This window comes from Tupaia chinensis, unplaced genomic scaffold, assembly GCF_000334495.1.
Source record: "Tupaia chinensis unplaced genomic scaffold, TupChi_1.0 Scaffold000116_1, whole genome shotgun sequence".
In the NCBI taxonomy this organism is placed as follows: Eukaryota; Metazoa; Chordata; class Mammalia; order Scandentia; family Tupaiidae; genus Tupaia; species Tupaia belangeri.
Window position 1 is genome coordinate 2,120,185 of NW_006159580.1, and position 13,352 is coordinate 2,133,536.

The following is a 13,352-nucleotide window of genomic DNA, read 5'->3' on the forward strand; positions in this document are numbered from 1 at the left end:
GGCGCCCCCAGCCAGTGCGGGAGGCAGGAGGGGTCCGGGAGTACTTCGTTACCCAGTGCCTGCTTGTGGCTGGTGGGGGAGCTGAGCTGGCTGGTGGCAGCCAGGAGACATGCTTGGCCTGCCTGGGTAATTACATCTCAACATTTCATTTTACTTGTCAGTTTGCACTTCCTGGGGACGTGGGCTTCTAAATATTTCATCCTGGCCCATAGCTGCCTGCTCCTCTCTGGCCAAACCACAGGCCGGGCTGTGGGCCCTTCTGCCAGCCCCTCCCTGCCTGCCTGTCTGTGCCTCGGCTCTGGTTCTGACTCTGGTTCTGGCTCTGGCTGGTGGAGTGGGTTTGTCTGCAAGCCTCTTCTCCAGGCCCCTCCTCTGTGGGGCCTGGGGTCTCCGCTACAGCCCTGCGCTGGTGTCTGGGGTGAAAGGGCCCCCAGACAATTCTGCTGGACATGAGACTCAGTGCGGCCCACATGGACTGAGCGCCTGGGGAGCCAGGAATGAGGAAGTCACCGTGTGCTGGAAGGGGCTCCTGGGTGGATGGAGGAGAGTGAAGTGACAGTGTAACAGCAGCAAATGCTTACGGAGGTGGCGTGTGCGAGGCCCTGATCCAAGCGCCCCACGTATATTAACTCACTTCATCGGCACCCTCTTAAGCGCTAGTTACAAGTTACTAATCCTCTCAGGCCCAGAGAGGGTTAGCAACTTGTCTCTAGTTGTACAGCTAAATGGTGGAGCTGGGATTTGAACCCAGGCAATTAGGATCCAGACTGTACTCTGAAGCAGATGAGTTACTGGGCAGTTGGAGAAGTGGGAAGGGCATTTCTGGCAGGGGGACCAGCACTGGCAAAGGCTCGAGGGTGGGCAAGGTGGGATTCAGTTGGAGAAAGTGGACCTACTCTGGTGTGGGTGGAGGGATAAGGCTGAGGAAAAGGTGTGACCTTGTCCCTGTGTGTCACCAGAGCTGGGGGTACTGGGGAGGCAGGGGTGTCTTGTTCTGTTAAGTGGCTCCTCCAGGGTGGCCCTAAGCAGGGTTGAGGGCCCGCTCACAGCAAATCTGGGTAGGACCGTGTGCATATACGTGTGCACGTGACCTCAGCAAGGGACTCCGACCGACACCTGCGGTCTTGGGGCTGGCTGGCTGCTCATTTGGTGCCTGAGCCTCGGGCACACCCCCTTCTCTGAATGGAGCCCGAGAGAGGGTGGGATGCTCTTCGTCCACGAATGCTGGTCGCAGCCCCCAAGCGTGGCGGCAGCTAGAGTCTGGGTGGGCTTAGCTGGGACAAGGGCCTCCTGGGAGCTCGGGGTGGGGACGAGGAACCAGCCATCTCTCTGCGTCCTGCCTCTGACCCCTCCTGCCTGCACCTGCCCCCAAACACCCTTGCTTCCCTTTTCTATCTTTCCCCCCGCCTCTCTCGCTTCAAAGGTGTTTTTCCTACATAGGTTTATGTCACGATATTAGGTCGATCACTCAGCAAATTTCCCTCTGCTCGGAGCCCTGCCACGAATCATGCAGCTCTGGACCAGGCTGCCCACGCGGCCCAGCGGCTCCTGGTGAGGGACACAGCCTCAGCTCGGAGGCTTGAGCTGGACAGCCCCCAGCCTGTTCTCCAAGGCCTGCTTCCTCTCCACCTGCAAAGGTGGTCCACTTTAGTCCTCATGGCAGCCACAGGGTCCCATTTTATAGCTGGGCACATGTGGGGTCAGAGAGAGAAGTGTCCCTTCCCTGTCCTCCCAGCCCCTGCCCCATCGGCTGCACCTCCCCCACTGGATCCAGCCCAGCCTTCTCCCACGCAGCGGCCTGGCTTTGGGCTGGGCAAGGAGGGGGTTCCAGAGGAAAGGAGGCCTTGCGTCAGCGTGGGGGTCCTCCAGTCTCTAGCCCTCTGCTTAGCCCTGCAGCGGCCATCCTCTGCTCCATCCAGTGTGGAGCCAGCAGCGAGGGGAGCCGAGCTGACCGAGCTGGGCGGTGGCCAGCCATCTCCCAGGCCCTGGTGGGCTGGGACCTCTGGCCTTCCCGTGAGAGGATTCCCTCGGCAAGGAGGCCTTCTCAGGGAGCCCCCCGGGGCTCTGGGGGGTCATGCTGCGCTCGACTGCCTGGGGCTGCGGACGGCGGGCAGGGTCAGTGCAGACACATGTGGTCTGCGTGTCTGAGCGTGGCGCACAGCGGTCTGCGGAGCGATGCGTGTCTGTGCGTGGTGTGTGTGTGACTGTGCAGGTTACCTGTTTCGGTATGGGTGGTGTAGGTGGATGTGTGTGTGTGTGTGTGTGTGTGTGTGTGTGTGTAGTATGTGTGACTATGGGGTCAAGTGTGTTGATATGGTGTGTCGGCTGTGTGGCGACGTGTGTACCCGTGTGGATGCATGTCCAAAATCTTGAGAGGAGAATGGAGAAGTGATTGTGGTGTGGCCATCTCCCCAGGGGATGATTGTTCACATCCTGTCTGTCTGTCTGTCTGGCTCTCTCTGTCAAGCATATGTACCCTATAGCAAATATCTCTCACTGGCCTTGGGACTGTGCGAGGCTGCGTGTCCTGTGGCTGAGCCGTCTGAGGTGTCGCTGGGTTTGTACGTGTGACGGGGCCATGTCTCGGTGTGTGGCGGTGTGGCTGAGACCGAGGACGTGGTGTGTGCAGGAGTGACTGCGCTGCCGTGTGTGTGCGTGTGTGTGTAGGGAGCCTGGCGGATGGGCGCAGCCTGCCTGGGCCGGTCCCTGGGTCTCTGGCTCTGCCCAGTGCCATTTCTGAGGACAGTGCTCGGCTAAGCCTTTTGGCCCTGGCCCTGGTCCCCAGAGCTGTGCCCCAGCCCTGGATCCTGACCAGCTGAGCGATGGCGTCCCTGTCCTCCCAGCCCCTGCCTCTGACCGGACAGGCCCTGCCCACTCCCGGAGGCATGCACGGGGAGACCCAGGCCCTCCCAATGTCACTGCATTTGACCCCCACGCCTAACCCTGCCAGGGGGAGTGCGAGCCCTGCATTTACACATGGGGGCTCTCAGAGGGACCCTGTAACTTGTCCCAAGTCCCACAGCAGGAAGGAGTGGGGCTGGCTCTCCTCCCGGGCCTCAGACTGAATGTAGGTGCCATGTCCACGCTCTGTGCAAACCCAAGCCCACTGGGGTGCCTTGGGAAAGCTGGGGGGCTGACTAGCCCCTCCCCGTCCCTTCATACCTGGTCCTCCTGGCTCCAGCCACTGCCTCCCCGGGCCGAGCCGCCTCCAGGGGGGAGGGCGGGCATCCACCACGCTGTCTGGGCCCGGTGTCTCTAGGCCGGTCTGCGGGACCTGGCCACCGCACAGCCAGCTCATGTTCGTCGGTGTGGCCCGGCATCAGGTCCACGTGGGCCAGGCACAAGGTAGGGACCTAGTGAGCGGAGGGGGCTCAGGCAGAGGCCACCCTCTGTGGGTGGGGACGGGCAGGCTCCCAGAGGAGCCCACCTCCGGTTTTCAGAGCCTGACCCCATGCCGTGTGGACGGCTCTGCCCAGCCGTTCCCCCTTCCCCATGAGTCGGGCGCTCCGTCACCCTCTCGTCCAGCAGCCTGGCCCACTGTGTCCTGAGCAGGCGCTGTGTCCAGCCTGGGCCCTGGGAGGCCCCACCAGACAGGCAGGTGCCCAGGAGACACCACTCTGGGCCAGCCTGAGGGCTTCTTGAGCGACCATTTCTGGTCCCTCTCCTGGGAGCCAGCCTGGGGGACCGGCTGGGGGCGACCTGGCTTCTGAAGTAGGAGGGAAGGAGGGGAGAAAGAAGGTGCGCGTGTCCCCACAGTGGGAGGGGGCCACGCCCTGCCTCCCCCGCTCTGGGAACAGGGGAGCCCAGGCCCCCCACCGTGGGCTGTGTAACTGCCATCCCCGTTACGATTGCTGCCTTCACATTTGCCTTAATGTGGATTTTTCCACTTGATTTCCTAGGGTTTGTCTTTCATTGTTTTCTTCCCTTTTAAATTGAAAAGGATAAAGAAGGCAAAGAGAAGGGGGAGAGGAGCCCCCGGCTCTGTGGCCTCCGGGACCAGCTGCCTGGGTGGGAGGCCAGGCCCTGCTACTCCTGCTGGCCCGGTTGCAGGGGCAGGCTGGCTGCAGGGAGTCGCCCAGTGCTCCAGGGGAGGGCTCTTCTCCCTGTCTGGAGCCCAGGGCCGGGTGCTGCCAGGGCAGGACCAGCAGCCAGGTGCGAGTGCATCCCTGGCCCTGGACCTGGTGCTGGAGGGCTGGACAGGCCAGGAGTCCCATTGCACTCTGTCTACCCACCCCACCAGGGGCTGAGGCCTAACTCTTTCCTGGGGGTTCAAACCCTGGTTCAGGATCTGGAGAAGTGAGCAGGAGGATGGAGGAAGGCGTTTGAATAGTTCTGATGGTTTCTGAAGCTCTGGCTTAAGCACCTTCCTTCTCAGGAAGGAGAGCCAGTACACACACCCAAGGCGGGGAGAGCCCAAGGTCAGGGGCCCTGTGACTGTGACCATTCCTGATGGGGGTGGCACCTCCTGTGGGAGGCCTCTTTTTGCTGCCTGTCCATGCCAGCCGTGCCAGGTGGGCCCATCCCAGGGCAGGGCCACCTTGAAGGCTGGTGGTCTGGGGACTGCTTGGAACGGTGGCCTGGCAGGATTGGGGGAAGGACTTATTTAGAGATGAGGTGGGACAGCCATGCCTGGGGGACATGGAAGTGCTGGAAGGGGACAGTCCAGCCTGCCATAGGCCGGAGGGTGGAGGGAGCTGAGTGTATGCACAGAGGTCACTCCGGCGTCACCCCGAGTCCACCGGGTGCGTTGGGACGACCCCTCAGGAGTGGGGATAGGCACGTACCTGCATTTTCACAGCGAGCCCTCCCTTGAGGGTGGGATTTACAAGTTGCAGTGTTTTCAGTTCCTGGGGTCCCGGGGTCTTGGGCAAAGCAGCAGCTCCCAGAGAGAAGTCAGAGCAGCCCTGGAATCCGGCCCCTCCCTCTCAGCGACACGGCCCAGCGAGCCTCCCCGCAGACTGGGGCACAGAGCCCCTGCCTCCCGTGGGGACTGCCTGCAGCTGTCTCCCGCTCTGCACCCATCCTGGGAGGTTTCCGCTCATCCCCACCTGGGATGCAGGCCACGTGGGAGTAGGGGGCACTGTCCTCCTCATGCTGCTGTCCAGGGTCTAACCCGAGCCAGGCACAGACTAGACGCTCGGGAAACGCTGTCAACCGGGAACTGTGGCCGCGAGACAGGGTGCTGTGAGAGGGGCCTCTGCTCACCCCGAGGACGAGCCTGTAAGTGCCCGGTATGTGTGGAGTGCCGGATGAATGGTGTGTGGGAATCACGCGGTGGGGCCTGGCTCCCCACCCTTCCTCTGCCCCGTGGTGTGCCCGAGCCATGGGCACCCTCCCCGGCGTTCTCCCCCCGGCGCTTGCTCTCCCTCTGGTCTAGCTTCCCGGCTCAGCAGGGAGCTCCGAGGAAGCGGTCTTGCTGTTGTTTCTTATTTTATTATGTTTAAGATTATTTCTTTAATTTTATTTATTATTATCATTTTTAATTTGACCAGAGAGAGAGAGAGAGAGAGGACAAGTGATAAAGACAGCCACCATGTCCAGGATTTGAACTACAGTGAGCCATGTGGGCGTCCAGTGCCCTAACCACCACACCACCTGCTGGCCCCAGTTGTTTCTTAAGCACTCGCCATGCCAGGATCCAAGCAGGGCACTTGGCCAAAGAAAGGAAGAAAGACGGATGAGCAAAAGCATGTGCACACCGGGCCTGCAGGGCGTGCAGTTGAGGCGCACAGTGACGCAGGTAGACCAGCTGTGCCCGGGAGGTCGCCAGGCTCCGAGGGACGAGCACAGAGACCACAAGGAGCAGGGAGCGGCTGCCCATCCTTGGTGGCGTCTACACCCTGTTCATGCTGGGGCGGTGCCTGAGGCCTGGGAGGTGGAGGGCTCAGGTCCCCGCAGGCGGGGCTGTGGCTGGGTGAGGGCCTGTCTCAGGGGAAGGTAGGCTGCAGGAGCCAGGCGGCTGGGGAGGGCAGCCAGCAGGGCCAGCAGGCACGAGCCTCCCCTCCAGTGCTGTAGCTGCCAGGGCAGGTTGCCTGTGTCACAGGTGAACGGGAGGCTCAGCTGCGCCCTGGTGTGGCCTCTGCCAGGCGGTCCCGCATGAGGACCAAGTGCCCATCACCTGTCACCTGCTGTCATCTGTGTCTGCACATTTGTCCAGCCTAGTTTCCGGGGCCCAGGTTTACCAAATATTCATGTACATGCTGCCATATTTACTTCTCTGATTCTTTTTCTTTTTTTTTTGGAGTGGTTTTTGCTATAAGACGTGAGCTCACCGGGAAGACAGAGCTTCAGAGAGACAGAAAGCAAGAAATCAACCCCTGGGGGGATGGCCGCACCGCAGTCCCTTCTCCTCCATTTTTTTTTCCTCTTTTTTTTTTTTTTTTTTTTTATATGTTTTTTTTATATGGAACCTTCTCCTCCATTCTCCTTTCGAGATCTTGGGCACGCGCACACACACACGTCTGGCGTGAGTTTAAGCCACCGGGTCTGGGACCCAAAGCGCGGTCGACTACGTGGGAGTCCAGCGACATAGCCATTACACCAACTGCTGGTCCCACCAGTTATCCATCGTTCCGTTGTGAAGCGTTCCGGCTGTTTCCGTGTTCTGCCGCGTCACGCCGTGCTGCGGTGGACTTCTGTGCGTCAGTTTCCCTGCAGCGGACGTGGAAGGGGCGTGCTGCTTTCCGGCACTCGGCATTTAGCCACGCTGGATAGCGCCTCGTGGGCCCACGGTGCCCTAGCGGACACTCCTAGGCTGGATGTCCAGCTCTATTGCAGTGGGGACGGTGTTCCGAGGGGAGGGATGGGACAAGTCGTTTTCAGTGAGTGGGTGGCAGAGGGAGAAGGGGAAGGTGTGAAGTTAGAGCAACCTCGGGGCACTGAGCTGGGGTGGGGGTGTGGGAGCTGGCAGAAGTGGGCGGGCCCTGCAGGGAAGCAGTGAGAGGGCTGACGTGGGTTCTAAACCTCCCAGTGCAGTGGGGAAGCCTTGCCTGGAGCGGAGTCTGCTCCAGCTGCTGCTGTGTGACCCTGGGCGAGCACTGCCCTGGCCTCGGTCTGTGCTCTGTCTGGCTGGGCCAGGTCTCTGAGGTCTTCGCAGCTGGATGTGCTCAGACGTCGTTAGCTGGCGGTGCCTTTCCGCCCCAGGCCTGGTGAGCAGGGCTGGCAGCTGGCATGTGCATTCAGGTGCTGGTCAGGGGTGGGTGACTGGGGGGCCTGGCAGGAGGCTGGGGAGTGGCCAAGGGGACCCCGGGGGGGCAGTGCCTCTCCTCTCCAGCTGTGGTCTGGAGCCTGGGGAGGCAGAGAGCTCCTCCCTGCCCTGAGATAGGAAGGGTGCTTGTTCCCCGAGGGTTTGTGGCTCTAATTCAATTATATTTACGATCAGTCTGGACTCATTGGAGTCATATTTTATTCAATGAGAGGAACTGGGGCGGGGAATGCCCCTCCCTGTCTGCGGCTCGGGATGAAGACTGGGCCAGTGGGCTCGGAGAGTGACGGGTCTGCAGCAGTGCGGCCGGAGTGCCTGAGGGAGGGCCGTGTGTGGCGATGCATGGTGGCGTGTGCTCGCGTGTGCGCTAGCACATGCATGTGTGTGCGCCAGCCCACCTGAACGACAGAGGTGGTGCTTTGGAGTATTTGTGTTGCAGCCAAAGGGGGTGACAAGGAGAGAGAACTTTCTAGAGTGGGTTGTAGGAAGAGATGGGGCCTCTGGGTCCAAGGGAGGCTATGGGCAGAGAGCAGGGTTGCCGCCCCACGTACTGTGTGACCTTGGTCAGGCTACTTAGCACCCCTGAGCCTGAGTTTCCTCTCTGTAAGACGGGGTATTAGCTCCTGTCCCCAGGGCATGTGTGAATTCAGGGAGGCTGGGCCCCGCATGGTTCCAGGCATGCAGTGGGCGCTTAGCTCATGTTCCCTCTCAGTCCCCTCTGGCTGTGACCGGAGCACTGAGACTGCATCACCACGGGGCTTGTGTCCTCAGGAGTGGGGTATGGCAGTCCTGTGCACCCCCCCAGTCGCCGTGCTGACAACTGGCCAGTGAAGCAGAGGGACCCGCGGGCACTTGGTTTCTCTTCTGGGGCTCTCGCCCTGGAGAGGCGCCGCGCCCCGACGTGCCATACCCGTGAGTCCCACGTGCTCCTTCACTCCACACCCCTATCCCTTTCCCCCATGACTGGCGGGACGGTGGCTGCCGGAGCCAGGTGCCCTGATTCAAACCTGGCTCTGTCCCTGGCCATCCCTGTGACCTTCAGAGCCTCGGTTTCCTCACTGTGGGTTGGAGGTGGGGATGGTGCCGGCCTCAGGTGAGCGATCCATGTGAACCTGCCGAGGCATGCCACATGCCTGACGGCCCAGGGGTTCAGGTGTGTCACGAGCCTTGCACAACCGTCCCCGCTCCCATCCAGGGCCCCCCCACTGCACTCCCACCTCAAGCACCCTGTGACCTGCTGGCATTCTAGCCTTTCACCAGCAGGGTCCGGGACAAGAGCACACCCAGAAATGTAACTTACCAACAGTTCCTCCCTGTGGGAGAGCAGGTGATCCCACCCGCGGCCGCCTCCCCTCTGCGGCCACTCCTCTCCTGGAGCCAGGCGGCTCGCCCCCCTCCTGTCTCAGCCTCTTCCTCTGGTCCATCTGTCTCCCCAGATGGGGGACGTGCCGCAATTGGCCCACTTTCTAACTGGGAAGGACCATATGGAGGGTTTAGCCGGGAGCTGAGTGCCTGCTGGCAGCCGTGGTACGTGGCCAGTGCGTGGCCGCAGGCTGCCTCCCCGGGCCCTCTCTGACCGGGACTGGGTGGGCTCCAGTCCTGCCAAGGACCTTCTACCTTCCTCCCCACCCCATGGCTCTTGGGGCCCAGGTTCTCTGGCACTGAGGATTCTTGGGTGTCTTAGGACAGACCAAAGGAATGTGTGTGTGTGTGTGTGTGTGTGTGTGTGTGTGTGTGGCCCTGGGCCCAGCAGGGGCCCAGCAAGGGGCAGCCCCCCTAGTGAGCTTACCTATTGTTCTCCCAGAATGCCCTGCTTCCTGACTGCTTGGGTCCTCTCAGGATTCAGCTCAGTGTCACCACCTCTGGGCAGCCTTCCCTGGTTGTCATCTCCCTGACCAGGGTAGGATCCCCTCTATGTGAAGCTGGGAGCAGGAGCCCTGTGGGGCTTGTTGATAGGTCCTGTGCCCCATGAACTCCTTGGGGCTCCCCTTCGCCCCCCGGAGGTGCCAAGGGATTGGGGCACAGAGTCTGTGCAGAAGCTCAGGTGGCCCCAGCCTGGATGGGAAGGTCATTTGGAGGCTCGGGGGTGGCCAGGAGTGACAGCTGCATGGCTAGCCATGGTGTGTGCTTGAGGCACTGGCTGGGCCTGGAGAGGATCCTGTTTGGAGTGGGACCTGGGGGAAGGCAGTGGTTGGATAAAGGGTCTGGCTCCACTAAGAGCAATCCTTCGTGCTTTTCCATCAACGGAATCCTGACTGCCACCAGGGGCCTCAGGGGGATTATTAATTTTTTTGAGAGAGAGATTTTTGCTATAGGGCGCATGTGTTCACTGGAGAGACAGACAGAAAGCGAGAAATCACCCCTAAGGGGGGATGGCCACACCACAATCCTTTCTCCTCCATTCTCCTCTCGGGATCTCGGGCATGCACGCATACGCTCCTGGTGTGAGTTTCAAGCCTTTGGGTCCGGGACTCGGATGGTTGACCATGTGGAGTCCAGTTATGTAACCAGCACACCATCTTGCTGGTCCCGGGGGCTTATTCTTAGGGCCCAGTGCCTGGACCCAGTAAGGCGGGGCACAGTGCACAGCAGGCAGGCCACACTCTGAGCTGCAGCGGTGTCGTCTGTCCGAGGCAGAGGGGGACACACAGCCTTCGTACCGGGAGATCTGGTGGGATTCACACAGGACACCAGTCCCCAGCCCTCCAGGAGACACGTCTAAGGCCAGGAGCTGGCAGAGTGAGCAACAACGACTCCAGGGTCCATGGCTGCCCAGCTGGGTGCCAGTCCTGCCCCCACCCGTCACTCTATCCCGGATGGCTCCTGCAGGGCTTCCTATGGGGGCGGGGTAGGGGAGGGGAGTGGGGACAAGGAGAGGCAGGCCCTGGCCTCTGTCTTGCCCCAGGACCCAGCTAGCGAGGCAGTTGCTGAGGGGTGCTAGGAGCACTCCCCAAGGCACCCTCAAACCTCTGATCTCTCCCTGGAAGCACTCCTGCTGTAATTGCCCTTCCCAGGTCCCTGCTGGGATCTGAACATAAGCACCGTTGGGGGTGGGGGCTCCTGCCAGTGGGTGGCCCTACCCTGGTCAGCCACTAGGGGTGGGTGAAGGCGGATGGTGGGAGCTGGAGAGTCCCACACTGAGGGGCCTGCGAGTGAGTGCCCAGGAAGGAACGTGGAAAGACCCGGATGTTAACTACAGCCTGCTTTGCAGAGTTGCTGCCCAGGACGTGTGGGCACCAGGCGGCAGCCATGCCCGCTGCTCTGAGGGCCTGCTGATGGGCACAGGAGCTCTGGGAGGGGTGTGGACGTGGGGGACCCCGGGGCCAGGGTGGGCTCTCATTCTCAGACTTTATCCTGCAGGCCCTCTTCTGCAGCATACAGCCTGGTTACAATACAAATAACTAGCATGCACCCAGCACTTTCTAGGCACCAGACATTATTGAGTTTATATGCATTAACTCACTTATTTGCATAACAATCCTATGAAGTAGGCATTCTTATTATCTTCACTTTATAGGTGATGTATTTGAGGTACAGAGAAGTTCAGTACCTGGCCTGAGGTCACACAGCAGAAAGTGGCAGAGCCAAGACTTGAACCTAGGCAGTCTGGCTCTGAAGCATGATGCTGTGCTGCCTCGTGCCTTTTGCTGCCCCTAGCTGCTCTTAGGGGAGACTGAGGCATAGAGTACTTAAGTGACATAGCCAGGCCCCCAGCTGGTGAGTGGGGCCAGGGCCCATGCTGTGGCTGTTTGGACTGCAGCCTGTGTCCCGGGACTGGGGAGCAGACTGGGGGAGACCGAGGCTGACGGGTGCCCTCCTGCAGGGGGCGTGTGCATCGCTCAGTCGGTGAAGATCCCTCGGGAGCCCAAGATGGGAGAGTTCGACAAGATCATCCGGCGCCTGCTGGAGACCTCCAACGCCAGGGCGGTCATCATCTTCGCCAACGAGGACGACATCAGGTGAGGGCCGCGGTGTGGGGCAGCCGCGGGCTCATCTTGCCCAGATCTTCCTAGGCAAGCCTGACTCCTGGGGTCCAGAGAGGGGTGTGGAGACCTCTCAGGGGTCGGAGGAGGCACCCATTCCACCTGCCAGGTATGGCGAGCAGGGTGCTTTCATGGAGGGGCCAAGGCCCAGGACTTGGGGTCAGGCCACCTGAGTTGGGACCTGTTCTCCTGCCACTTAGCTGTGTGACCATGAGTGAGTCTCTTGGCCTCGCTGGGCCTCTTTGTTGATGAAAAACACACGCGCTAGTGACGCCTGCCTCCCGGAGGGCAGGGCTGTGCATGGGCAGAGCAGGGTCTGGGGGAGGAGGAGCCCGGGCCTCGGAAGGCTCCCTGCTTGGGGTGCAGGAAGGGGGGTGGGAGGCAGGCGTCATTTCTGGAACTCCACATGTCCCAGCAAAAGCAAACAGCTGCAGAAACCAACCCAGGTGACTGCGGGTCGAGGCTTGGGAGTTTGGTCACCTCGGGCAGGCCCGATGCAGGTGGGTGTGCTAGGGCGTGAGAGCGCCCACCTAGTGGTGACCTGAGGGGGCTGCACTCGTGAGAGGGGCTGGAGTCCGAATGATGGCGGAGGCGTCGGGGAGCGAGAGCCGGTCAGCCCAGGCTGGCCCAGCCCCGCTTGGGCTCTCGGGCCTGGAACACTTGCTTCTCTCTGGGAGGCCCAGCCCTCCTCCCTCCTGCTCGGCTGGCTGCCTCCTGAGCAGGCCCAGCCACATCTCCCCAACTGCCAGGCCTGGAGCCTCACGGTAGAGGGGCCCCAACAGTTTACAGCAGGGCGCCACTCGCTGTGACTGAGCAAGTGGCTTGCCCCTTCTCTGCACCAGGCTCTCCCGGTGACAGGAGGCTGGCTGGGGGCGCCCTGCACCTTCCTCCCTCTTTCCCGTCCAAGGAGCTGTCTTCCAGGGGACACTTAGTTCGTGCGCCCAGTGAGCACCGACTGAGCGCCTCCAGCTCCGGGGCCTGTGCTGGGTTCTCGGGCTGGACTTGATGACACCCCTGTCACAGCAGTTCAGAGGGTGTGCTAGCAGCTCTTTGAGAGACCCAGACTTTGGCGCAGAAGCGGGTAGATGGCGAGGGCGCCGCGGTGACAATGGATGTACCTGAGGAGGGCTGGGGGGTGGGGTGTGGTGGAGGGCCAGGGAGGTGTTGACTACGCGAGGCAGCTGTGGTTCTTGCGGGGACAGATGTGGGCCTGGGGAAGCACACTGGGCCCGTGGGCAGGTGCAGGTGCTGGGGCATGGGCTGGAGGACAGGTGACAGGGGCAGCCATGGGGCTGTGGGCAGGTGTGGGCCGGGGCAGGGGGAACCGGGGGCCTGGGGCCTGGCTCACGTGGAGCAGGGTGGGGGCCAGGCACCGCTGTAAGGGGGAGAGGTGTGGGCTGCCGCAGGTGTGGCCCGGTTGGGCTGGCGTGTGTCCCCACAGGCGTGTGCTGGAGGCCGCACGGAGGGCCAACCAGACCGGCCACTTCTTCTGGATGGGCTCCGATAGCTGGGGGTCCAAGAGCGCTCCAGTGCTGCACCTGGAGGAGGTGGCTGAGGGGGCCGTCACTATCCTCCCCAAGAGGATGTCCGTGCGAGGTAGGCCTGGCACCATGGAGGTGGGGCCCCCCTCCCGCCTGCTGTCACCATCACCGCCCACCCAGAGGGCTGTCCCTCTGTCCTGCTCTGCCACCTCGTCCTTCTGCTCCTCAGTCCATCACATCTCCTCTTTCCTCTGCCCTGGTCTGCGTCCTGATGGTTCTGGGCTGGGGTCCTCTCAGGCCACACTCAACACTGCAGAAATCGAACCTGACCCAGGACCTTCCCTCCTCCCTTCTCGGGTGGTTCTGGGTGTGGGCGGGGCGAGGCACTCAGAGCCACCTCTGTCTTTCTCCCTCAGGCCGGATAACCCTGCCCCTTCTCCCACCTGGGTCAGAAGAGGTGAGCCCCTGCCTGCCTGGACACCCCTTGGCCCGCAGGGCCAGCAGGGGCACTCAGGGGCCAGCAGGGGCCTACAGGGGCCCACGGCCTACAGGAGTGGGGAAGGAGCTCCCGCAGAGCCTGCCTGGGTCTGGCAGGTCCTGGGATGGTGTCAGGACCAGGCCTGCCCTGCCTGAATCCTGCCCTCTCTGGGCAGAACCTCCCAGGAGTGAGGTGTGACATTCCTG

General features: G+C 61.8%; 1 protein-coding gene across 1 annotated transcript in view; it reads left to right on the plus strand.

Moving 5' to 3' along the window:
* The window catches only part of GRM4 (glutamate metabotropic receptor 4), a 118,195-nt gene that overhangs the window by 66,377 nt on the left and 38,466 nt on the right, over window positions 1-13,352 (plus strand). Inside the window, exons 3-4 of the mRNA XM_006144245.1 lie at window positions 11,028-11,163; window positions 12,629-12,783. Coding sequence (XP_006144307.1) covers window positions 11,028-11,163; window positions 12,629-12,783 — 291 coding nt within the window. The remainder of the gene's footprint in view (window positions 1-11,027; window positions 11,164-12,628; window positions 12,784-13,352) is intronic.